Source organism: Galeopterus variegatus, unplaced genomic scaffold, assembly GCF_000696425.1.
Source record: "Galeopterus variegatus unplaced genomic scaffold, G_variegatus-3.0.2 Scaffold2033, whole genome shotgun sequence".
NCBI lineage: Eukaryota > Metazoa > Chordata > Mammalia > Dermoptera > Cynocephalidae > Galeopterus > Galeopterus variegatus.
The window spans coordinates 132,347-159,771 of record NW_007728144.1 but is presented as its reverse complement, the minus strand read 5'-3'; the positions used below and the strand labels follow the sequence as shown (position 1 = coordinate 159,771).

Here is a 27,425-nt window from a genome sequence, read left to right as displayed (position 1 = left end):
CATCCCTATATGGGATCTGAACCTGTGGCCTTGGTGTTATCAGCACCACACTCTCCCAAGTAAGCCACAGGCCAGCCCAGGAATAACTTTTAGCTGGTCCTAAAGGGACTTTCTAACCTAGACAGTCTGTATTGGAAATGACCCTTAGTAGTTGGACAGGGGAAACAATGGAAACCTAGACGTTTTGTTTGTTTAAAATGTAATGAACATCTGTGAAACCACCACTCACCTGAGGAACTAAAACATTGCTAATAAATTACATCTATGTTTCCTCTCCTGTCCCATCCTCCTTGATTCCCTTGCCAGGAGCAACCATTCTCCTAAAGTTTGTGCTATCATTTTCTTGTTTTTTTGTTCTCTCTCTCTCTCTCTCTCTCTCTCTCACACACACACACACACACACACACACACACACACACACACACACACACACACACACACACACACGGCACCCTCCCCATTTGTGTGTGTATTTGTTTTCTTTTTTGTCTTTGAACCTAATAAAAAAGGATGTCATACTACAAATATACTCCTGGGATTTGCATTTTTTATTCACCATTACATTAAGATTCATCCACTATATTAGATGTAGCTACAGTTCATTTATGTTTTCTTATACAGTATTCCATTGTGCAAATATACTGCAGTTTACCTGTTCACCTGCTGATGGGGATTTGGATTGTTCCTTCCTTCCTTTCCTTTCTTCCTCTTTTTTTGGCTGTTATAAGCAGTGATTTTTTGAAGATTCTTGTATTTATCTCTGAATATTCATGGATTAATATATATCTGGGTGTGGAATTGCTGGGTCATAGGGTGAGAGAATAATTAAATGAGAACAAAAATTGTTTTCCAAAGTAATTATATAACCACTGAAGATCCCATTACTCCACATCTTCCCAATAATTGGTATTATGAATCCTTTTAATTTTTGCCAGCAAAATAGGTATAAAATATCTTACTGTTCTTATAATTCACCTTTGCCTGTGGTTGAGCATGTGTTTATTGGCCATATCTGCTTCCTCTATGCAGACTTTTCACATCCTGTGCCCATTTTTCTGTCGGGTTGGTTGTTTTCTACTGATTTGAAGGCATTTTAATGTATTCTGGTGCTAATACTCTGTCAGTTGAATGGCTAACTGATATCTTCTCCCAGTTTATAAGTTGTCTTCACACTCTTTAAAGTCTTCTGATGGACCAAAGTTTTAATGTTAAAGTAGCCAAACTTACTGGCGTGGTTTTTTTTTTTTTTAAAGAGGACTGGTAAGGGGATCTTAACCCTTGATTTGGTGTTGTCAGCACCACGCTCAGCCAGTGAGCTAACTGGCCATCCTTATATAGGGATCTGAACCTGTGGCCTTGGTGTTATCAGCACCACACTCTCCCAAGTGAACCACGGGCTGGCCCAGCTGGGTTTTTTTTAATGCTTAATCTTTTCTGTGTCTTCCTATTCTTCCCTACTTCAGGCTCAAAAAGATACTCACTCATATTTCTCCTTTCAATTTCTCAAAGTTTGCTTTTGACATTTAAGTTCTTCATCCATCTGGAGTAGATTTGTCAGCATGGTGTGAGTAAGAATCCAATTTCATTTTTTCCCTGTGGATAAAAACTTTTTCCAGCTTTTCCTTTTCCAGGCTGTTCTGTCAAAAATCAAAGTCTCACAGATGCATAAGTCTTTTTCTAGGCTCTTACTTCTTACCATTAGTCATTTGATCTCTGCACCATCACTCCACTTTCTTAATTACTATGGTTTTATAGTAAGCTTTTTATATTAGCAAGGCAATCGCCCCTTCTGTTCCTCTTCAGAAATGTCTAAGGGCATTGTTGGCCCTTTTGTTTTTCTCTTTAAATTTTAGAATCTTTCAGGTTCCACAGAACAATTAAGGTATAATTCATATATAGTAAAATGACCGTCTTGGTGTTCAGTTCTATGTCTCAGTAAACACATGCAGTTGTGTAACCACTACCACAGTTAAGATTCAGGATGGTGTGCTCGCTTCAGCAGCACATATACTAAAAATGGAACAATACAGAGAAGATTAGAATGGCCCTTGCACAAGGATGACACACAAACTCGTGAAGCATTCCATATTTTTATACTCAGTGGAATACTACTCAGCCATTAAAAAAAAAAAATGAAATTATACCATTTTCAGCAATATGAATGAACTTGGAAAAAATTATGTTAAGTGACATAAGCCAGGCACAGAAAGGGAAATACCACATGTCCTCACTCATGAGTGGCTGCTAAGAAAGAAGGAAGGAAGGAAAAGAAGGAAGAAAGAAAGAAGAGACGACAGTAATGCATTGATCTTTCAGAAGGAGAGAGCAAATCTGTGGTTACTAGAGGTGGGAGAGGAGGGTCGGGGAGAGATTGGGTAAGGGGCATAAAGAATAATTACGATTTGTGATAATGAATATGCTAATAAAAAAGATTTAGGATAGTTCCATCACCCCCCAAAACCTCTCATCCCCTTTGTAGTCAATTTCCTCTTCCAGACCCTGTCCCAGTCCCTCACAACCACTGCTGTTTCCTGTTGAGATTTTTTTCCTTAATTTTTATTTTTAATTTATCAATGTTAGGGCCAGCCCGTGGCTCACTTGGAAGAGCGTGATGCTGACAACACCAAGTCAATAGTTAAGATCCCCTACCAGTCATCTTTAAAAAAATAAAAAATTTATAAATGTTTAATTAAAATGTTGGAATTTTTTTTGCTGGTGTTGACTTAAATGTATAGATCATGTTAGGAAGGAATCTATGTCTTATGTTAATCTACATCTTCTTGCCCATAAACATAATGTATCTATCGACTTAGTTGTAGTGATTTTGCTCAGCAATAAAGAAAATTTCTTAATTAAAAAAAAAAAAATAAACATTTTAAGTGATTCTTTAAAACCTCTAATATAGGAAGCATTTTATATGGTAACTGACAACCAAAATAAGCAAAATACATATAAATACATAACAGATACATAGCAGTATTAGGTTGTAAAAAATATGTACGTATATCATGTCTTGATTCCAAACCAGCTTTGCTGATTACCTGTAAGACCTCAGGCAAGCTGTTTAACTTCTCTGATGTTCAATCTCTTTTATCTGTATGGTGACTAGAACATCCCTTGCTTGTGGGGTTGTTGTGAAGATGAAATGCTGTAATGTGTGCATAGTGTCAAGAGACAGCAGACTAAGCACAATGGAGCCATGAGTGGATGAGACTATTCTGTGAGAGGAACTGCTCTCACTCACCCACAGGGAACCAGGGAGGACGCTCAACATGTTTGGTTCCCCGGTGGCTTTGACAAAGTGGCAGAACTGAAAGATGGCCTTGAATCATTTCCTTGACAAACTTGGAAAAGGTTAGTATTACCAAGCAGTCTGCTACATACTGCTCCTGACAGGCGAGCTGAAATCACTGGAGGACACAGTTGACAGCCAATTCATTTTGCTGATTCATCCGTTAGAGGTGTGGCTTTGAGCCAGAGCTTGGCTTCTAGATGAAAAGCCGAGAGCTGCAAAGCTGCTGGGACTTGGAGGAATGCTGGTAAATTATTGCCATGTGAAGGCCAGCACTGAAAAGTGGATTGTTATTTGTTTCCCCTTTCAAGTGATCCTAATTCCAAATGTGCTCAGATAAACTCCCTCACCGTGGTGGTTAGGGAGTTGTTTGTAACATTTGTCCATCAGCTGGGAGCTAAATTATTGGAAACAATTGGATGACCTTAAACAGATCATCTTGGCTCCTTTATGACCCTTCCATCACCTTGGCTTTCATGAAGAATATTGACCCAAGCCTACTCTTTTATCATAGTCCAAATTAAATTTAAGGAAGAGATTATTGCAGGTGTCATCCCTTTTGGGCATGCTTGCAAAATAAACCTTCTAGATTAAAGAATGAAGTTTAAAAAAAAAAAAAAAAAGGAAAGAATGAAATTTACAGAGGAAAATCCAGTAGATGCTTATTTGCTAAGAGTTGGTACAGAATAATGATGGTAGAACCTCTGGGTTCTCATATATCATACTGATAGATTAACAGTATGATATATGAGATATATTTAATTTGGGGGATGGCTGACCAGTACAGGGATCCAAACTCTTGACCTTGGTGTTGTAACATTGCACTCTAATCAACTGAGTTAACCAGCCAGCCTGATTAACATGTTTTAGTAGGAAGTCTCAAGCTTACAGGGAAATCACCTCCACATAAAACTGGTATATAACAGGGTGAGCTTGAAGAGGGTGAAGATTCTGTCTTGTTTTACAAAATACATAGCACAGTTCCTGAGACAGACATTTAGTAAGCATCGCGGATGAAAGAATGGATGGATGATGTTTGTTGTATATGTAAATTGTTGATTGGTTGGATAAATGAATAAAAAACATCAGATGTGTGACACATTGAAAGCAGGAAAAGTAACTGTCCCAAGGAATAAGATTTTCTTTTTAATTTAGTTATGTTTTATTTAAGTTTAATGTTAATTCCATGTCAGTAAGAACAATACAGATTCTGTATCTGTGGCTCCAGTCAGATATCCAGTAGTACAGATTAGCTTCAAGTATACACATACTGAACAAAAGAGGTTGCGTGAAGGAGGGGAGGAGTTGGGGGAGGGGGTTGCAGGGAGGCAAGAAGAAGAAACAAAGAATTAAACATGCATGCAGGTTTTTCCGTGCCACCTTCAATGCTAATCTGCCCAAAGAATAAGATTTTCAAGAAAGAATCCTATTTTTGTGGTTCCCTTTGAGTGATTTTGGTCAATAACACATCTCCAGAACTGGCTGCTTTCACTGTTTATCTCCTTGAGAATGAGTCAGAGCATACTGTTTTGAGTTCATGTTTCAGTAACTCACTTTACTTTTTTGGGAGACTTTGTATAATATGAAAGTTTTTCAATTCATTGAGGGTTTTTTTTTTTTTTTTTCCTTTCTCTCTTTAACTCTAGAGTGAATATGTGAAAAGTACAGCAAACTTCTTAGTAAAAATTTGTGTTTTCTAAAGAAGTGGAGTTTTTTTCTTATTTTTATTTGTTTTATCTTTTAGATGGCTGAGTATTTAGAGCATGACATTCTGTAAACCATCGTTGTGCTGAAAAGTTTTAGTCAAATGTCACTTGAAGATTAAAAGGCATCATGCCAGATAAGTGGAGCATCTGCCTGTTAAAACATTGTCTTTCCCTCTGATTTAAGGTCCCTGACAGACCAAGTCCTTTGTCCAGTTCTGATGTTCTCAGAGACCATGTGCTCATCACCTCTTGCTGCATTCTGCATGCATCACTCATGTAATATTTATCAACAACTACTCTGTACTTTGCTAGGTACATGCAGTCAGGCTGTGTTTATGATGTCTTAATGCTTTTGCAGCTACCCTGGTACCAAGACTGCCCCTGACAGCATGGCCAGCCTTTTACTGTCTTGCTGCCAGTGTAGGTAATTACTATGGCAGTGACAGTGGGCTAGGAGAGTATGTGCCCAAACTGCAGAAGATAGAACCAGCAACTGGGTGCCTATCCACCAATAGACCTTCTGTTGGTCCTCACTCACTCTAGCAGCGTGTTCCATCCACCAGCCTCAGAGGAGGAGGCACCATGGGATTAGAACAAAATGGACCTGGCCTTAGTCTGAAGCATTAACACCAAGGGGGGAATTAGCTCCAACTTTCAAGTACTCCTGCCAGCTAGAGGCACATTACAGAGAATTAGCAGTCTTTAAAAGCGGAAGGAGAAGAGGCATGTCTCAAATATTGTGGAGATATCTTGAATTTGCAGAGTCCAAATTGAGATGCAGAGTGGCAAGAAGGGCCTGGCATTAGGGTTGGAATAACCTGGTTTTGAGTCCCAGTGCTGCCATTCACCCATGGTGTGGCCTGCGGTTAATCCCCGACCTGTATGACCCTGCTTTCTCATCAGTAAAAACAATTCCTCTCTTGCAAGTGTACTGTGAAGATTAGACATAATGTGTGCAAAACACTGGGCGTAGACATACAGTAGACCTTCGGTATCACCACCACTGTCAATATTGCTTTTGCTGTCTTTTTTTTTTTTGGTGGGAGATGGGGGAGCTGGCTGGTACAGGGATTGAACACTGGACCTTGGTGTTATCAGCATCACTCTCTAACCAATTGAGCTAACTGGCCAGCCTCATTTTTAACAGACTCTAGTGATGGTTTACAGTTTTTCCTTAGTGGTTTTGTTTATTTTCCTTTTCTTACTCTGAAATAATACTTTTCAAACAGTAATTTTAGCTGCAAATATTTTGAAAACTAGTGTTTTACTTACATCATTATGATTCTTAACAGTATACAAAGCACTTTCACATTGTAAGGGAGGTTGGGGAGCAGTGACTCTTCTCTAGATGAGGAAACTCAGAGTTGGAGAGTTTTTGGGATATGCCCAAAGTCACTGGTCTTCTAAGTGGCAGAGCCAGGGTCAGAGATCAAATCTGAACCCAGGGCTCCTTTGACTACCTCAGGCCACCTTTCAAAGGAGACATCTTTGGAGCTAGGCCACACTTTCATAAGGATTTTTTTCTTTTCCTTGCAGCTGTCAATACCAGTAGATATGCAGAAAGCTACCGGATCCAGACCTATGCTGAATATGTGGGAAAAAAACAGGAAGAGAAGCAGATCAAGAGAAAGTGGACAGAAGATAATTGGAAGGAGGTTGGAAGAAAGCGATTAAACACTCAGTGCATAGCCTACACTCTGCAGAATAACTATTACCACAGCAATAGGTAAGAACTCTTAGCTGTTGGTTCAAAAGGGCAGAGTTGTACTCAGCAATAGCTTTCCTTGTTTCTTTTGAGAAAGCTCATACTTTATTCTGGTTTCCTTAGTTTTTATCTAATGTCTTTTTTCTGTTTCAGTTCCAGGATCCCATCTAAGATACTAAATTACCTTTTGTCATCATGTCTTCTTAGGCTCTTCTAGACTGTGACAATTTCTCAAATTTTTCTTGTTTTTGATGATCTTGATAGTTTTGAGGAGTTCTGGTCAGATATTCCATAGAATGTCCTTCAATTTGAGTTTGTCTGATGTTTTTCTACTGGTTAGACTATGTTATGGGTTTTTGGCTGGAAGACCACAGAGGTAAAGTTCAATTTTTATCACTTCATATCAAGGCTACATTCTGTCGACATGACCTTTCACTTTTGACATTCACTGTCATCACCTGGATGAGGCAGTGTTTGTCAGGTTTCCTTACTGTGAAGTTACTATTTTCCCCCTTTTCACACTGTAGTCTTTGAAAGGAAGTCACTGTACACAGCCTACACTTAAGGGGAGGGGAATTCACCTCCTTGAGGGAGGAATATCTACATAAATTATTTGGAATTCTTCTGAACAAAAGATTTGTCTCTTCTCCCCATTTATTTATTTAATCACTTATCTGTATCATCATGTGTACATAAGTTTTTTACAGAGAAATAAAACACCAATTCTTAATAGTTTCTAATGTTTTAAATTGTCGTGTACTAAAGCCATGGTTTTACTTTAAAAAATTTTTTTTAACCTGTAATAATAGACTTTGTAATTCTTTGCCAAAAAATGTTAAAGGTCACAGAAAAATCCATTTTTATGTTGATCATTAAGATTGCTTTGCACCTTTTCAGCTTGTCTAGACATTTTTATGGTCCTCCACTACATGCAAAGCAAGGACTGGCTGTAGTGTTTAAATTTTTCCTCCACTCCCTACTTTTGTTTCTATTTGATCAGTTTGTTTTTTTCTGTTTTGGTTTTTGTCTCTGATGTTAGAAGCTTTCTTCAAATGTTTTGCTCTTATTGGCCATAAGAATGAACTAAAAAGTGGTGAGAAGCTCTGGGTGAGGAAGCAGTTCTTATTGATGGTTTTTCTGTGTAGGGTGATGAGGTGAGAAGCTGGCTTTGTAATTTTATATCTTTTATCTGAGGCTGATTCAGTTTCTTTGTGGCTTATGCTTTTTATGTCTACATAAGAAATCTTTGCCTAAACTTAGATTATAAATATTCTCTCATATTTTCTTCTGGCAGTTTTGTGATTTTCAGTTTTATGTTTAGGTATATGATCTATTTCAAGTTAATTTTTATATATGGTATGAGGCATGGGTACAAGTTCATTTTTTGTATGTAAGTGTCCAGTTGTTCTAGCACCATTTTTTGAAAAGACTATTATTTCTCTACTGAATTACTTTAACCCCTTTGTCAAAATCATTTGGCCAAGGGCCGGCCCGGTGGCGCACCACTACAGTGCGCCGCTTGAGAGCGCGGTGGCGCTCCTGCCGAGGGTTCGGATCCCACGTACAGACCGGTTCCCGCTCACTGGCTGAGCGAGGTGTGGGCGCAACACCGAGGGTTGCGATCCCGTTGCCGGTCCCGGTCCGGTACGGGTGCGACACTGAGGGTTGCGATCCGTTGCCAGACACGAAAAAAGACAAAAAAAGGGGGAAAAAAAAATCATTTGGCCAAATGTATGTGGATCTATTTCTGAAATCTATTATATTCCTTTGATCTATATGTCTATCTTTTCACAAGGACCATACTATCTTGATTACTGTAGCTTTATAGTGAGTTTTGAAATCAGATAGTGTATCCTTCAGTCTTGTTCTTTTTTAAAAGAATTTATCCCAAGTCCTTTACTTTTCCACAGAAATTTTTGAGTTTGTTGATTTCTACAAAAAGCCTGCTTACCCTTTAATTGGGATCATGTTGAATCTGTAGATCAAAATTTGGGAAAGAATTAGCATCTTAACTATGTTCAGGCTTTTTTTGATTTCTCTCATCAGTGTTTTCAGCATACAAATTTTGCATGTGCTTTATTAGAGTTGTCTCTAAATATTTTGCCTTTTGATGATACTATAAGTCATATTTTAAGGTTCAGTTTCCATCCATTCATTGCTAATATAAAGAAATATAGTTGAGTTTTATATTTTGACCTAGTATCCTTGGACCTTACTAAATTCACTTATTCTAATAACTTTTTGTAGTTTATTTGGTATTTTTTGTTTAGACAAACATATATGCAAATAAAAGCAATTCTATTTCTCCCTCTCTAAGGGACCGTGCAAATTTTTTCTTTCTTTTGATTTATTGTACTGGGTAGGGCCTTTAGTACAATGATAAATAAAGGTTGTCAGAGCTGACTTCTTTGTCTTATTCCCAATCTCAAGGGGAAAGCTTTCAGTCTTTCAACATTAAGTATGATATTAGCTGTAAGGATTTGTTTTTTTTAGAGATTGATTTTCTCATTTGCAACTTGGGGGATATAAGCCTGAGTGCTGGTGCTCTGAGTACAGGTTGGTAGAAGGAAGCTGGAAGCTGCACTTCTTAGTATGTAGGGGACGCCTACTTGCACACATTAGTTCATATTGCCTCGCTCTCACTCTCCACCATGGTACCTGGTTCCTCTAAGTCCATGGCCTCCGTGAGAGGATCACTTTCTCCAGAGACCAAACCTCCTGTCCAGCTCCTGCTGGCTGAGGAGAATGCTGATATCCTGGCTTCCCAGAGATGGGGGTAGGGATCCTAGTACAGCCTTTCCTCCTGTTGACATAGCCCCAGCCCTTTTCACTTGCTCCTTTCAGGAATCTAGGGCGTGGTATTTACTGAGACTTTGCAAGGCTCTGTCAGGTGAATCAGCCTTTTGCTTAAGATTTCTGTTTCCTCCTCTGTGCAAAGTTCTTTGGCACTCTTCTCCCTCCTTTTCCTCTCCAAAGACAGCACCTGCAAGGTGAGCTGGCACCCCATTCTCTGATGCTGCCTCTCCTGTTCTCTTTGCCTTCGTAGGTGTTATCCTCTCTCTATAGATAAATAGGTGTGTTTAATCAGTCAAGTTTAACTTCCTGGACATTTTTTATTTTTATTTATTTATTTGTTTGTTTGTTTGTTTGTTTATTAAAGATGACCAGTAAGGGGATCTTAACCTTTGACTTGGTGCTGTCAGCACCACGCTCTCCCAAGTGAGCTAACTGGTCATCCCTATATAGGATCCGAACCCGTGGCCTTGGTGTTATCAGCACCGCACTCTCCCAAGTGAGCCACAGGCCGGCCCTAGCTTCCTGGAAATTTTTTTTAAAGTAATTTATTTTCTGAAACAGTTGAGTTTTGGGTATGGGGGGGGGCATTGTTTTGATTTTCCTCCTATAGCCTTGATTACGTTACTGGTTTGATTAGTAAATCCTTTCGTGGAAACCAAAGGTGAATTTTAGAGCAAAAGTAAATTTCATCCTAGCCCCTGAAAATTTCAGATGTTCTGAATTTAGTATGTTGAGTGTATGTTCTTAATTTAGGAATTAGTATTAAGGCGATATCTTTCATATTTATCATCAGTTAATCTTTTCTATACTGAGTTAAAGTAAGTTAAAAATAGGGGATTGTTTAAAATATTCAAATAGGGTTCTTGTAAAAAAATATTTCTGATTGTATGCCATCAATTCTTTGTAACCCTGAACCAATTTTTCTCTTACTTAGGCCAAGCTCATACTCACATTATGCCTAGGACTGAGCACATACTCACATAAACACATTCACGTTATCTCTCTCTCTCTCTCCCTCTCTCTCTCTCTCTCTCTCTCTCTCTCCCCCATTCTACAAGAGATATCCTTTATTACTAGCTAGCTATAATAAGACATACCTTATTTAATGTTAATTTTTCCACAAGAGATATCCTTTATTACTAGCTAGCTATAATAAGACATACCTTATTTAATGTTAATTTTGCTTTCAAACTCAAATTCTTTGTTCGAAACAAGAATCATAATTTATTAGTGATCTTTGAGGGACTGGCTTCTGAACTGAGCATGGGCTGTCCAATATCCTCCCCTCTTCCACCCAAATCATGCCTCCAAACACAGAAACAGTCATGCTCATGGAATTTAAATTCAGCATGAGAGTTTGTGAATACAATAAAAAAGCATTTTCTAGCTCCCACTTACTCAGATTTTTCCAGTTCATTTTGCTGTGTGAGGTAGTTTTCACAGTGGGACATTCCTTCATTCCCATAGCTACATCTAGTAGGGAATGTGTTTTTACCCAGACTGGCTGGAAGTTGCTTATACACTGGAATGTAAACTATGGCAATATAACAGTTATCCCTCGGTATCCATTGGGAGATTGGTTCTAGGACCCCCAAGGATACCAAAATCTGCAGATGCTAAAGTCCCTTATATAAAATGGCATAGTATGAAGATACTTCAAAAAGTTTATGGAAAAATAGGATTAAAAGATAATATGAATATTTCCACAAACTTTTTTTGTTTTTTTGGGGGGTGGCTGGCCAGTACAGAGATCCAAATCCATGACCTTTATGTCATAAGGCTGCACTCTAACCAACTGAGCTAACCAGCAAGCCTTCTATGAACTTTTTGAGGTACCCTTGTATTTGCATGTAACCTACACACAACCTCCAATATACTTTAAATCATCTCTAGATTTCTTTTTTTTTTTTTCCTTTTTGTCTTTTTTCGTGTCCGGCAACGGATCGCAACCCTCAGTGTCGCGCCCATACCGGACCAGGACCGGCAACGGGATCGCAACCCTCGGTGCTGCACCCGCACCTCGCTCAGCGAGTGAGCGGGAACCGGTCTGTATGTGGGATCCGAACCCTCAGCGGGAGCACCGCCGCGCTCCCAAGCGGCGCACTGTAGCAGTGCGCCACCGGGCCGGCCCCATCTCTAGATTTCTTATAACGCCCAATACAATGTAAATACTGTACAAATACGTAATTAGTATTTTTTTAATTTATATTTTTTTATTGTATTGTTACTTTTTATTGTTGTTTTTCAAATATTTTTATCGTGGTTGGTTGAATCCCCAGATTCAGAACCCACAGATACAGAGGGCCAACTGTATGTATAATTCAGGACAAAGAAGCAATTTGGTGTTTGTCACTTGCCTTATTGTTTTTGAGGGGAGCATTCACTTATTTCATTTATTTCATCCATTCAACAAACCTTGGCTGAGGACTTACTCTCTGCCAGGCCCTGTGCCAGGTGCTGAGAATACAAGAGCATAAGATCTGTACTCACGGAACTTACATTCCAGTGGCACAGAGAGAATAAAACAAGTAAAGAAATAAATAAGCACAGGCAGAGGTGAATAGGAGGAAAAAAAAAAAACAGGTTAGAGGGATGATTTTCAGTTGAGACCTGCACCGTGAGGAGAACTAGACAAGTAAAGAAATAAATAAGCACAGGCAGAGGTGAATAGGAGGAAAAAAAAAAACAGGTTAGAGGGATGATTTTCAGTTGAGACCTGCACCGTGAGGAGAACTAGCCCTGGGCAGATGGAAAGGGGGGAGGTTTTAAAGCAGTTCCAAGAGCATTAGCTTTGGAGTACAATCTCAGATCTACCTAATCAGCTGCACAACCCAACGGAAGACACGTAGTCTGAGGATGAGGTTTCATGTCTGCAAAATGGGAATGTAAACACTAATTCAGCTGTAAATGGTCATGTACAAGAATCAAATGAGAGAATTTTAAAAACTGATTAGCTCTTTAAAGTGAAAGATGGCTATTTTTTTTTCCAGCAGCATCAACCTCCCAGCCAACTAAAGGACTTATTCTACCTGTCTTTTAGACTTACTATAAAGCTATAATAATAAAGACAGTGTGGTGCTGGCATAAGGAAAGACAAATAGATAATGAAACAGAAAAAGTCCAGAAATACCACCACACATCTGTGATCAGTTGATTTCCAATTGTGTTTCCATTCAGGAATTCCTTCCTGTCATTTCTTGGGATATTTTTATATTATTCCAAATCATTAGAAAAATCAGTTTAGAAATCAGGAAAAAGGAAAAGTTCTGTGGAAATTAGTTTTAGACAGTCGACATGGTAGATTTAATTCACTGTAATCAAGTCAAAAGCCAGGGCACAATCAATGGCATGTGGAGTCAAAGATTAAGGTCAACATTTCCAGAACAAGAATGAGAACATGTAGGAGAGAAGGGGTCACAGATCATTCAGTCTTGCTTGTCACTGTTGTCATGTTATGAGTGTGTGTTCATGGCACTGTCTACTGCTAACAGAATCATTCTCATCAATAAAAATATATTAAGTTTATACACATTAGTGCACTTTATAAAAATCCTGTAAGTTTTAGAAGCAGTCCTTAAATTGACAGTTTTGAAATGTGATTCTGGGTAGTGCTGTTAACCTTGCTAGGATATTCAAATGTTATGTTATCTTCATAGAATTCAGTAATGTTCACTGGTGTTTTCCAGTGTTTGAATACTGATGTAGGTGACAGTTCTTTGTAAGTGTTTCTATACAGAGAGAAGATGTGTGGATACCATTGTGGAATACTCCACTGTGAAATCAGCTGATACAAAACCTGAATTAGGGAAAGCAGTCTCAGATTTAACAGTAAAATCAAAATCAGGGCAAGCAGACAAAATATTTTCATCACTAAAAAAGGAAATGGGTTTATATGAAGCAATATGTGGTCTAATGCCCAACTTCAAATTGCTTTGGACACATTCTGAGCAATTTGACCAACATCAACATAACATGACATAACTCTTCTACATTTAGAACATTTATCACAAAACAAATATTAACAATTAATGCTTGTGTGTTTTAAAATATCATTTAAGAATAACTTTTAAAGACTAAATATTTGTGGTGTCTTTCAATTTTTAAATGATATTTACTTGGCATCTACTTCTGCATATTTACTTCTTTTACTGTTTTCTGTTACCATATGTCTATATCAGGTAAAGATTAGTTTTACATGTTATTGAAATATATAATTTTGTCACAGCATACTGGTTTAGAATAATAACACATGTATTTGTTATTATATCTTACTTTATAGAACTAATCCCTGAAACTTTTAATATAACTCAACCACAGAAAAGCGATTCACTGTTTGTGATTATAATTCCTTATTTTAAAACACGTAATAAAGTGCTGTGAAAAATACAGAATAATTTATTATTTGGGAATTCCAGTTTCTCATTCTTGAATCTTGAAGTTAATGACTGTTGAGAATTTGGAAAAACTAAAAATTCTTGACAAAGCTGCTGGTAATCTAGTATGCAAAGGATAGTTTTGTCAACAAATAATGCTAAAACAATTAGATAATCGCATGCCAAAAAAAAAAAAAATCTTTCTATTCTTACATTATACCATATACAAAATTAACTTGAAATGGCTTGTAGACCCAAATGTAAGAACTAAAACTTATAACACTGCTAGAAGAAAAGATGAAAGAAAATCTTAGTGTGTTGGATTAGGCAAATAATTCTTAGATATGACAGAAAAAGCACGAGCCATAAAAGAAAAATATTAATAAATTGGCCTTAATCAGAATTAAATATACTTTCCTTCATTAGATACTATTAAGAAATTGTAAAGAGAAGCCACAGACTAAGGAACAATATTTGTGCAAATATGTCTAATAAAGTAGTTGTATCCAGAATATATAAAGAACTCTTACAACTCAGTAATAAGAAAACAGTTCAATTTTTTAAAAAGGGGGTGGGGACAAAAGATTTCAACAGACACTTCCAAAAAGATATACAAATTGTCAATAAATAGTTTGGCAGTTTCCTATAAAGTTACACATATGTTGTAAATGTATACATACATTGTAAATGTATGTTTATGTATCACTTCTAAAAAGTTTCTTATCCTAGAGAAATAAAAACTTATTCACAGAAATGCTTTTACACAAATGCTCACAGCAGCATTATTTATAATAACAAAAAATTGGAAGCAGCCCAAATGTCTATCAACTGGTAAAGGAATAACCAAATTATGATATAGCCATACTATGAAATAATTCTGCTCAATGATAAAAGGGATGAAATGCCAATACTTCCAACAGTGTGGCTGGCTTTCAAAGTATTACGCTAAGTGAAAAGAGTCAAACACAAAAGACTACATATTATGTGATTCCATTCATATGAAATTCTAGAAAAGACAAAACTATAAGGACTACAAGCAGAGTAGTGGTTGCTGGGATGTGGAATGAGTACAAAGTAGCACAAGGAATCTTTTTCGGGAAAGGGAACTGTTCTATATCTTGATCATTGTAACAGTTTCCAAAGTTAAGCAAACTGTACACTTAAAATGAGTGAATTTCACTGCATGTAAATAATATCCTAATTTAAAATAAAGAGGGGAAGTAGTCCATGTGACAGCCAGATTTTTTGTTGCTTTGTAGAAAAAGGTATTTGTAAGAGCTTGTATGACCTTTCTGTAAGCAAACATTTTTTCTACTAAAAGGAACAAGTTCATGGACATGTTCACCTTTGTAGAATTTGATTGGTAGTTGACAGTAACAACTTTTAGCAAAAATACTAATCAAAGTTTAATGTTCAGTTTTGACATACCAAGTTGTGTGTGTAACATTTTATTTTTAAATTAATCATCATTTCTTATAGTGCATTTAAATGTACACTTCCTATTCACTATAAACTAGCTCATTTTGTGCACTATAATTCTGCATGCTAAATTAGCTCATACTAATATGAGATTGCTTTGTCTGACTCTGATTTTAACTTTTGAGGTTTAAAATCAGTCTATAAAAGAATACCTTATCAACATGCATGTATTGAGAGTGTCTTACACACACACACACAAACACACACACACACAACAGTACCTTCAAAGTATGTTTTAAAAGTCACTTTGTAAAGATAGTATTACATATATATGGTTTTCAATGTATGATAAAAGCTGCTTTTAATCCAAAACTGCTTCAGTTAAGTTATATGGGATAATATCACAGCTTTTGTTTGTATTAGAGGATGATAGTTGAGAAAATTTTGTTACATGGATATTACATACATATACATGTGTATATGCAAACATATGAAATATGTTATTTACACATGTATCTGAGTGCTTTGTCAGGCAGTCTGCCCAATAACCAATATAGCCCTTCCCAGGAAGCAAAAGATTCTTATATGAGAGCAAAAATTATGAATTAGGAACTAAGAAATTTGTTGTAAATTAATTGAGAAAGTATTTACAAAAATGCTTTGTAAACTTAAAAGTTATATGAAAACAAGAACCTTGCAGAGGCACATCTAGCACAGTCCCTGATGCATAGTTAAACACTAAGATGTTTGTGGAGAGGAACATTGCAGATGTGTGGGCCTGCTGGCCAGAAATAAAAAAATAACCTGTGGTTAGGATAAAAACAATGTATTCTAGCAAGTGCCTACAAAATCATCGTTTGCAATTAATGCTAAAATTAAAGCAATTAATCTGCATGTCTATAGAATATCCACCTAATATTGAGATATGAGTTTTGACAGAAGCATGCCCTTGTAAAGATATAGAGCCTTAATAACACCCAAGAAAATTCCCTCATGTTCTACCAGTCAATTCCTGCCTACCCTTCCAACCCCACCACTCTTCTGAATTTTTCCCCTCGTAGATTAGTTTAGTCTTTCCTGGAATTTCGTATAAATGTAATTATGAAATACCCTCCATTCACTGAGCAGAATGTTTTTGAGGTTCATCCGTGTGGTTGGATGTGTCAGTAGTTTCTTATTTTTTTTATTGCTGAATTGTATTTCATTGTATGAATATACCCATTTGTTTATTTATTCTCCTGTTGATGGACACTTGTACTCAATTTTTATTATAAGTAATACAGATGAATGACTTAAAGACCCCTCAAGATAAACAAGCAGAGTATTATGGGAAGCATGGAAAGGAAGGAACACTAAACGGGTCAGGGAATGTCCTTGGAGGATAGTGGTGTTTGAGTAGGAAAAGATGGGCAGTAGGGTCTTAGCATGAACAGTAACAAAATGGGAAGTAAAGGATGCATTTGAGCCGATAAACCGTCTGATGGGATGATGGATATTTGGGAGAAAGCATATAATGGAATCCATTATGGTAAAAACCTATATTGTCTGTGCATCTCAACTACCTTGTGGAAGATGAGGTTAGAAAGCAAGATTGGGACCCAGGCAATAGAGGATCCTGGATGCTACACCAAGCAGTTTAAATTTGGGTATGTAGTAGAAAGCCATAGAAAGTTTTTGAGCTGGTAATAACTTGATCAAATCTCTGCATTGGGAGAACTTTGACAACATTGGTAGGAAAGAATTTGAAGGGGAAGGGAGACTGGAGAGAAGAGTAAAGGGAGAGAGACTGGCCAATTAGGATCCTGTTTTACGAGTCTAGGGGTAAGATAGAGAGGGCCCATGATGGCAGCGGGTGAGGAAAGAGCTGGATTGTTGCAGACAAGAGTAAAATGGATAGGACTGGAGGGTGTTGGAGGTGGCCCGTAGGAGGTGCCCATCATGTTGGTGGAATGTTCATTAAATGAGGGGATGATGTACTGGAGGAGCAAGGGTGCGGGCATTGAAGAATGCAGAGGAACAGATGCCGACTCCAACGGTGTGAGCCTGGGTGGTTGGGGAAGAGAGTACGCTTATCAAATGAAGCATTTCATTCGTGGGTCAAAGCAGCTTCTTCCTTGTTTTAATAGCTTGATAGTGTATTTATTAGCCACGTATAAGTACACACACACCAGTCCAGATTGTGTCACAGCAGGTATCAGAAGCTATTCTTCAATGAAATTTACTTTTCCTTATTTGCTATACCTCATGCTTCTCAGGTATCTCCTATATATATTTTTTCATCTGTTGTTACATTTTGCCCCATTGCTTTATGCTTTGTGTGCACATGGCCTCTCTTCCTCCCTCTTCTGTCTGTATATACAACACTTTCTATCACATTCTCTTTCTTTCTTTCCCCCCCCTACACATACACTAATTTTTCCTTGAACCATTTGACAGCAAGTTATAGAATTGTGGTTCTTTATCCCTAAATACTCTAAATAGGGGTATTGTCTTACATACTTAATAGTATAGTTATCAACCTTGGTAAATTTACCATTAACATAATACTCTAATCTACTGTTTATGTCCCAGTTTTGTTATTTGACCCAATATGATCTTTATACTTTATCTATAGTATAAGATCTGGTCTGTGATAATGTACCGCATCTAGTTTTCATGTCTCTTTAGTCTTTTTTATGACAGTGACATTTTTGAAGAATACAGGCGCCCTCCCCTTTTTAAAAAAAAAAAAAAAATTTTTTTTCATTTGGGTTTATCTGATGTTTCTTCATTAGATTCAGGTTATACAGCCCTGGCCAGAATATTACTTAAGTGATGCTGTGTCCTTCTCAGGGTATCATCCTGTGGAGAGATACTTTAAGACCATGCAAATATCCTACACTTCATCAAAATATGTCACCAGATCTAGCATCTGTTCATGGTTTTTGCCTCAATCTTTCTTCATGTGGTTGCAAAATGATGATTTGCCAACTCCATCTCTCTTCACCTTTACCATTTCATAGTCAGCATTCAGTTGTATTTAAGAACAAACTCAGGTTCTTTCTCTCTTCTTCCTTTTCTCTTTTCTTTCCTTCCCCACTCTCTCTCCCTCTCACTCTCCTTCTCTCCCTCCCTCTTTCTCCCTTCCTCTCTCCCCTTCCTTCTCCCTCCCTCCCTCTCTCTTCCTTTTTTCCTTCCTTCCTTCCTCTCTCCCTTCCTTTCTTTTTATATTATGTATTGGTACAGACGCATGGATTCCCATATTTTTCAATAGGTTTAGAATTTATTACTGCCCCTTAATTATTTTGGTGCTCAAATTCCCCCGCTTTGGCTAATGGGTACCCTTTTAAGCTAGTTCCTATGTCCCTGTGACATTCCTCATCATTTCTTGAGCAGTTTCTTATTGTCTTGCAAGACATTTCAGTCTCATTTTATAACTTCTCTACCCTGACCCTGGCGTCAGCTACTTCTTTGAGGAGTCCTGGTTCCTTTTAGTGGGACATGATATTAGAAACTAAGATTTGGACACTAGATATGCTCATTGCTACTAGGATGTCTTCACTTCTAGATCATTTCAGTGGACAGAGCTGGGAAATATGTTTTTATGCATAAATATGAACACATAATGCACATACTTATTTTAGAAATCATAAGCCCAAATCCATATCTTCAGTTCCAGTCCATCCCCACAGGGTTCTTCCTTACCTTCCCTTGTTCCAATATTTGTATGTCTGTCTTCCAGCAACATCAACACATTTACTGATTTCCTCAGTTCTATAATGCCTCTAAGTGTTTTCATAATTGCTTTACTCATTCTACTACAGAAGCAAACCTACAAAAGAGTTCAGGATTTGTTTGCAGTTCTTTCTCACACCCCACTCAAGATTGGGAATACCAGGTTCATAAATTCTTTTGTACTTTGCTTTTTACACCTTTTTTTTTTTTTTTACACCTTTTTAAAACTGGAAATCATCCTATCATCATTCTCTGTTCTTTGAGATCTTCATTCTTTTTTTATAATTTTAGTACTTCATTGATTGTATGTACCATAACGTATTCACCCAGTTTCCTATGCTTAGACATTTAGGTACTGTGCAGTATTTTGCAATTACAAATAGTGCTGTAATGAATAACTTGTACATATGTATTTTTGGATTGTTGGAGGTGTATCTTCTAAATTCCTAGAAGTGAGATTGCTGGCTCAAAGAGTAAATGCCATCTAAAAATCTAGTGGGTAAGAATTGATATTTCAGTGTCACTTTATTTTGCATTATGAATAGAGCTGAACATTTTTTCATGTGTTTAAGGAATGGATATGTGTGTGTGTATATAGAGAGAGAGTCGTTTACTCATAACTTTCTCCTTTTCCTATAAGATTTTTGGTCTTTTTTTTCCTCTAGAATTTTGAATTATTTATATCTTAGAGACATTAACCCTTTATCTCTGATATATGTTGCGAATATTTTCTCCTGGTTTGCTGTTGGTCTTTTTGACTTTGCTCATATTATCTATTGCCATTCAAAAAATTTTTACATTTACAAAGTCAAATGTATAAATCTTTTATTGTATCTGGGTTGTGAGTCATGGTAAGAAAACATTTTCTACACCTACGTTTTGGAGGAATTTACCCAAGTTTTCTTCTAGTACTTTTATAGTTATACTTTTTACATTTAGATAACTGATCCATTGGGCATTTATTTTTTGTATAGTGTCTTAGTTCGTTTTATGCTGCTATAACAGAATACCTGAGACTGGGTAATTTTTAAAGAACAGATTTATTTCTTACAGTTCTGGAGGTTGGCAAGTCCAAGGTTGAGGGGGCCACATCTGGGCCCTCTTACTGCGTCATCCCATGATGGAAAGTAGAAGGGCAAGAGAATGTACATGTGTGCACATGCAAGAGAGGGAGAGAGAATGTGTGCCGTAAAGAGCCAAACTCCCTTTTATATCAAACTCACCTCCACTATAGTGACATTAATTTATTTATGATCAGAAACTTCATGGTCAAATCACCTCTTAAAGGTCTCACCTCTCAACATTGTTGCATTGGGGATTGTTTCCAGAACCTGGACTTCAGAAGACACATTCAAACCACAGCATATGGTGTGAGGAATGGGTCTAATTTAATCCTTTACCACTTGTCCCAACACCATTTTTTTAAAGTCCGTCTTTGTCCCAATAATTTGAGCTACCACCTTCATTATACACTAGATTTCTGTATGCAGTTGGGGCTATTTCTGGACTTTGTATTTCATGAAGTATTTTTAAGGTCAATGGCTTCCAGCTGAGTTTTCACTAAACATTTACATCTCAGAAGCTACCTGGTTCCAGAATTTACAGTACAGAGTAATTTTTAGGCCTCTTCCCCTTTCTTGATGGAAGAATCAGTCTGTATTCTTTTCTTACTTATACTTTCTGAATTTTCAAAAATTTTTTGAAATCAGCCCAACTTCTTCTTGTCTGTAAAAAATCTTTTTAGGTCACAAGTTCAGATACCCATACTGGCCGGGGAGAGAGAGAGAGAGAGACACACACACACGAAAAAAAAACTTTTTAAAGTTTTTTTTAAAAAAACTGATAAGTTCTTAAATAATAAACTTTAATGTGAATTTTTTTGTTTTGTTTTGTTTTGTTTTGTTTTTTGTTTTTTGTCCTTTTTGTGACTGGCTGCACCGCGCTCAGCCAGTGAGCGCACCGGCCATCCCTATATAGGATCCGAACCCGTGGTGGCAGCGCTCCCAGCGCCGCACTCTCCCGAGTGCGCCACGGGCTCGGCCCTTTAATGTGAATTTTTAACAATCTCCCCAAAACATTATCGTTAGTATCTTCCCTTTTCTTCCTAGCCCCTCAATAAAAAGAGATGTTTAAAAAAGCTCTAATAGATGAGAAAAAGAGAACAAATGGAAGGCCAGCCAGCCAGTCTTAAGAGGCTAAGTGCTCCATTCTCTCTTCTGCTTCCTATGGCTTGGAAGAACCACCAGGGAAGCAGTTTATTCTTCTTCACATGAGTGAACTGTCAAGTGCAGAGAAGATCTGAGTGCAGGAATGTGGAGGAACTTGAATAATTGGGTAGCCAGAGTTTTTTATATGGAACATCTTTAAGTATTTACTTCCTGGGGAATGCTAATAGGAGTGTGGTTGTTCTCTCTCTCTCTCTCTCTCTCTCTCTCTCTCTCTCTCTCTTTCTCTCTTCCCCACCCACCTCTCTGTGCTTGAATGGCCTCCCTTAAATGGAATGTCTTGATTTTTTGTATGCTTTTTCATAACTTGAGGGCTATAATAAAAAATCTGTTTATGAGACTGATTTAGAGGAGACAGGACTCACTGGCCATATGGATTCTGTTTTTATCAAGTTATATTTCAAGGAGCATATTTTCTTAAGGAAAAATCAGGGCACATCTGATTTAACATGTCAAATCCTACAAAGCTTTAAAAATGAAACAAGATTTAATTATAATTTAACAAGTCACCTTTTTGGAGAAGAAGAAAATTACCTGAAGGTGGGACGTACTCTGTAACTGGACTCAATCTTGGTGCAGTGTGATAGCAGACTGATTCAAGAATTTTTCTGTTTTGCTGTTTATCCGTTAGGCATTCATGAAGGTAATAATGCTATCTTCTAATTTAATGTAATCAAAACTCATATTTTATCATAGTAGCTCTACTATTCTACTCTTCTGTTACAGTAGCTTTATCAAAATAGAGACCAGGAATTTTCTTTAAAAATTGTTCTTAAGCGCTAAGAACAGCTTAGATTTGTATATATCTATATATAAGCATAATTTAGAACTTTCTTCTGAATAAGCTCATCATGGGTAAACTTTTAGACTGCAGTTTATAATAAGATCTTTAATTTATGCAAACAGGCAGCAGCTACCCATGTTGTTGATTGCTAGTTAAGTGTTAATAGAATTAAGAGTATTAAAATATTTTTATAGATTAGTCTTCCTGTTTCTCTTCACACCTTTCATGTTGTTCCACTTTTTGCATTTCAGTTTTACAACTACCAGCACGGTAGGAAAGAGAAATTTGAGTCCTAGTCAAGAAGCTGCTGGCTTGGAGGACAGAGTGTCAAGGGAGATTTCTGATACTGAGCTTGAGCAGACAGATTCCTGTGCAGAACCTCTCTCAGAGGGAAGGAAAAAGGCCAAGAAGTTAAAAAGAATGAAGAAAGAGCTTTCTCCAGCAGGTTTGTATTGGATCTTGCTCAAGTTCTAAGGTTGTGTATTCTTTAAATGCTCTAGAAACTCATATTTTGCGGGAGAAATTATAGCGAGGCTTCACTTGGGGGCGAAGCCCATGTAGTCTTCCATCAAATCAGGTATTTTTAGAATCATTTTAACTTAATTTGAGGAATCCTAAAAAGCCGTGGCTCCGGTAACATAAAGCCTGGTGGGGTCTCCTCATTAAATATGGTTAGTCCATTTTGGTAATCTTCCCTCTCTCCTCCATGGTTTAGAGATTGTACTGATGTGTTTAAAGTAGCCTTAGTATTTAAAATGTGCATTTAAATTTGCACAGAGACTTACTCCTACATGTTATTTTCAGTACCAGAGTTTTCACTGTTCTCAGCAAAACCCCAGGCAACCTGGATTTCTCTCATAAGCAGAATTATATAAGAAGCAAAGGAAACAGGAAATTAACACATGTTGAGAGCTTACAACATGCCAGACACTGTAGTAGGAGCCTTTTCTCTCCTTATTTCATTTAATTTTTGCAACAGCCTTGAGGTTGGGAATCATCATTCTTATTTTCGTGATGCAGATATTTGGGCTCAGAGAGGTTAAGAAAGTCTGCAGGTGCATGTACCTAAATAAAACCAGAGCCGAAAGGGGAACCAGGCCTGCCGGTGCCGAGTCCCACGTTTTCTCCATGCCCAGTCATGCCATGGGGGGTCCACAGCCAAATTCACCACTTGGTGCACAGATCCTGCACAGTGTCAGTGGTAGAGGACAGGAAGGGGCTTTTTGTCAGTCAACATGTGTGAAAGGCCATTCGTTCCCTGCTGCTCAAGGATGTCCAGTCGTGACTTGGCCAGGCAGTAATAATGGGGACAATAATTGTAGCCACTGCTTCCTGAATGCTTACTCAGCGTCCAAGACTGCACTTAATGCTTGGCAGAAATTCTTTCACTTAAGTCTGCAAGACAGTCGTCATTGTCCATTTTAGAGTTAAGCAAATGGAGGCCCAAAGGGTTATGTGACTTGCCCAAGGTCACGGAGCCCTTAAGTCTGTCTTGCAAGAAAGCCAGTGCTTTTACCCATGGTTACATATTGTGTACTCAGGATAAGAGAGATACTGACCTAGATGTGATTGTCGTTCTCCTTTGTCTCACATCGTGACAATTGCCCCGGTTAGCGGAACTAACAATCAAATCAAAGGAAGATAGTAGTCAAACAATGGAACTTGATTCATACCCAAGCTAATACTGCGCTATTTTAATTAATTCCGTTTTTTGTGTGTGGCTTCAGATGACTGTAGAGAGTTTTCTGAATCTCAATGATAATAATGAAATCACAGAAGCAGCAAAAAGTATTGCATATGTTTTTTCTACATTACGCTGAAGCTTAGTTTTAACAGAAAACTTAAATTCTAGTTTGAAGCCTTGATTGTATATTTTAACTCTCTTCTCAAATCCAGGAATCTCCTTTTACTCGCCTCCCTTTCTTCCCTAAATTAAGTATCAGGGAAGTTTTTAATCTGTACATCCATAGCCTTCAAATTTGATACCTTATTACTGTCATGTTGTACATGCTCTACATCTGTTAAATATTAGATGAGAGCATGACTTTTAGAGATCATGCTGTGCATGAGTTGGCAGATGGGATGGGGCTTTTCCCCTCTTGTATCACTGTCCTTCATAATTTGGTCTCTTTTGAATTTTTTCAGTTTATTACTTCTCCCCTGAGCTTTTTGTTTTTTCCTTCTATATCAGCATAATCTTAAAAATATTAAAAGTAAACATACCTAATAATAGACTGCATTAATAGATTAGCTCCTTTTATAGCTTCCATCATTTTTTTTTTTTTCCTTTTTTGTCTTTTTTACTGACAGGTAACGGGATCGCAACTCTTGGTGTTGTGCCCGTACCAGGGACCGGCAACGGGATCACAACCCTCGGTGTTGCGCCCGCACCGCGCTCAGCCAGTGAGCGGGAACCGGTCTCCACATGGGATCCGAACCCTCGGCGGGAGCACCGCCATGCTCCCAAGCGGCGCACTCTCCAGTGTGCCACCGGGCCGGCCCATAGCTTCCATCATTTTAAGTGACAACTTTCTATAAGTTATTTAGGGTTTTGAATTTATAATACTATGATTAGAATAGGTTTTTTTCTCCCATTGACAGTAAAGCTGTCACTGCCACAAGACTTGAGCTAAAAAAAAAAAATTGTAGATTTTGTACTTCTTTGTGAGTACTGCTAAAAAAAAAAAGAGAAAGGGAGACATCTTGACAACTTTTAATTGAATCAGAGAACTTGAGAGAATTGGGCTCTCTTCTAGAGCACCATTCACTGAGTAAAACCTTCTGACAGTGCAAGGTGGAAGTTCAGTGAATCCTTTTCAACTGGTTTGTTTTACACAGTTAATCTTATTATCAGCACGATGTAGGTCACGATATCAGATGCTGAACCTGTTGAATCAACTAATTTTGTTTGTTTATTTAATAGGATCCTAGTCATATAATGAGTGAGAGTACTAAGTTCCAACCCTGTTAGGGTTCTGTATTAAACTCTCAGAGGATTCAGAGTATACCAGGAACCATGAGGGCCTGGTCTTGGTGGTGGCAAGAACTGTTAGAATGTTAGGCACATTGTGGCAAAGTCTGTCCAACCATAACAGTTGTGAGGCATTGGGTTTGAGCTCTAGTACTTGGGAGAGTATTTTGATAAGTTCTCAAATGATTCACTAAGGTTCTGGGTGCTCAGCTCTGGCTGTGACAGCATGAAAAGACATAAAAGACAGGGCATCACATGTGGGAATTTTCTGTTTTCCAAAGAGGAAGTAGCAAAAACTAGGACCGCGGAATATCATGTTGTTAGCAATCCTGAGAAAATTGATTCTCAACAAATGCCACACAGAACAGTGTCATTTTTCTTAGTTATACATTTTGGTAGCTAAGATACACTAGATATCATTATTCCCCAACTATAAAGAAGAAACTGAGGCTCATGGAGTTACAAACTTGCAAAGTCAAAGTATATAGCTGGTATGTGAGAGGCTGTCTGGCTCCAAAGCTTGTGCCCTGCATTGCTCTGCTATGGTGATATTTATCCAAATTTTAAAGGAAGCCAAGGATTCTTTACAAAGGTGGATATTTCTTGCAGCTGTTTTAGATCAGAAACAGTTACCAACCTGGACTTTCACGTGATAAAGGCATTCAATAAAAATCCAAGTGACCATTCTCTGGGGCTAACATTTTATGTACATATTATGTACTCAGCCAGTATTTTTCTGTTAAGTGCGGTTATTTCTATACTGTCAGGTCACCACCTTTTATGTTTATTTTGATTAGTGTTGATTGGTAGTGCTAGCTCCTTTCCGTCTGAGCAATTCAAGGTATATTCTCAGTTGTTACATAAAGGAAAACTATTCTGCATGCCATTTATTCTGGTATAAACTCTTTTAACAAATGTAGTTGTTTTCCCAGAGCATGTTTGAGGGATTTCCATAACACACTTGTTCTTGCTGAGCATGGTGTTCCAGAGGCCTGGAAAAAACCCAGCCTCAGCCTCACCCTCTCACTTCTCCAGGAAATTGTAGGGCCAACATGGATGGACTGACTGGTGCTGCCCAGGCTGACCATTCTCAAAATACTGTTAGGCAGTTACAGTAGCTGGAGGTTCTAGCAGCACCCTGATTGGACAGTGTCTGCAGAGGCATTGACTATTCATGGTTATTTTTTGTCCTGTAAATAGAGACGTGGTTCCAAGTCTTTTTCCCCCTAACATTTAAAACACAACACGTTAGACCTTTAAATGTTTGCCAAGAACTATGAATTTTATTGGAGTCTTCTCTAATCTGCTGAACTTTTCAAGTTTTTAAACCCTTAGGGTTACAATATAAAAATTTAAAGTCTACTTAGAGCAGCAGTCTCCTCATGCTATTACAGGTCTCATTAAAGTTGGAAACAAGATCTACAGTTGCTGCTGTCGGTCACCTGAGACACCAGCCTAAAGGAGTCCAGCGGCCTTCCAAAGAGCGTTTTAATTGCTATATTATTGTGATTTTCAGTTTAACCGTGGCAAAGGAGGTGTGTGCTTCGCTTGTGAGGCAGTGTGCTAAAGTGAGCGTTTGTGCCCACCCTGTCCTCCTGGTGACTCTGGGGGGCTTCTCATCAGCCATCTAGGGGGAGCTCTGCCTTAGTGTGGGGAACCACCAGTTACAGGCCCTCGTGAGCATTTCCTGGTTACAAACTTTTGTATGGCTCCTCAAAGGATCTTTCTATATACAAAATCCCACACTGTGGAAAATGATAGAAGATAGCAAGTTTCTAGTGTACTGTGTAGTTTTTTTTATTCAGTTTTGGATTCACCTGGGAAAGAGATGTATTACCTACCTCTCAGTTTCTCCCTTTCAACTCTAGTTTAGGTGAAAAGGCAAATAAACAGAAGCAATTACCTTTGTGTTCACTGCTTTTTAATTTCTTTGTTTTGTTTTTTTTTTTTTTTTTGTCTTTTTCGTGACCGGTAAGGGGATCGCAACCCTTGGCTTGGTGTCGCCCGCACCGCGCTCAGCCAGTGAGTGCACCGGCCAGTCCTATATAGGATCCGAACCTGCGGTGGGAGTGTCGCTGCGCTCCCAGCACCACACTCTCCCGAGTGCGCCACGGGGCCAGCCCAATTTCTTTGTTTTTTTAAATAAAAATAATGTACTCACTATGAGATTTTGTAAAATGCAGAAAAACAAAAAGAAGAAAATTAAACCCCATAGTCCTAACACTTGATATTCTGTTAGCAAGATTTTTTTACTCTGCTTATCATTTTTCTGCATAGTTGGCATCATACTTGTATATGCAATTTGTGTCCTGATTTTTCCCATTTTAGAAACTGTTGGTCAAATAATCTAAATTATCAGCATTATATTTCATATTAAAATTTTGTGCGATTTTTTAGAAGCACCATTCCTAATATCTTTTGCAGAGTCAACTTTATTAAG

At 37.8% G+C, this 27,425-nt stretch overlaps 1 protein-coding gene across 1 annotated transcript in view; it reads left to right on the top strand.

Annotated features, from left to right (window-relative positions):
• Positions 1-27,425, top strand: part of PARN (poly(A)-specific ribonuclease) — a 142,835-nt gene that overhangs the window by 110,726 nt on the left and 4,684 nt on the right. Inside the window, exons 14-15 of the mRNA XM_008580142.1 lie at positions 6,535-6,724; positions 22,266-22,459. Of these exons, the coding sequence (XP_008578364.1) occupies positions 6,535-6,724; positions 22,266-22,459 (384 nt within the window). The remainder of the gene's footprint in view (positions 1-6,534; positions 6,725-22,265; positions 22,460-27,425) is intronic.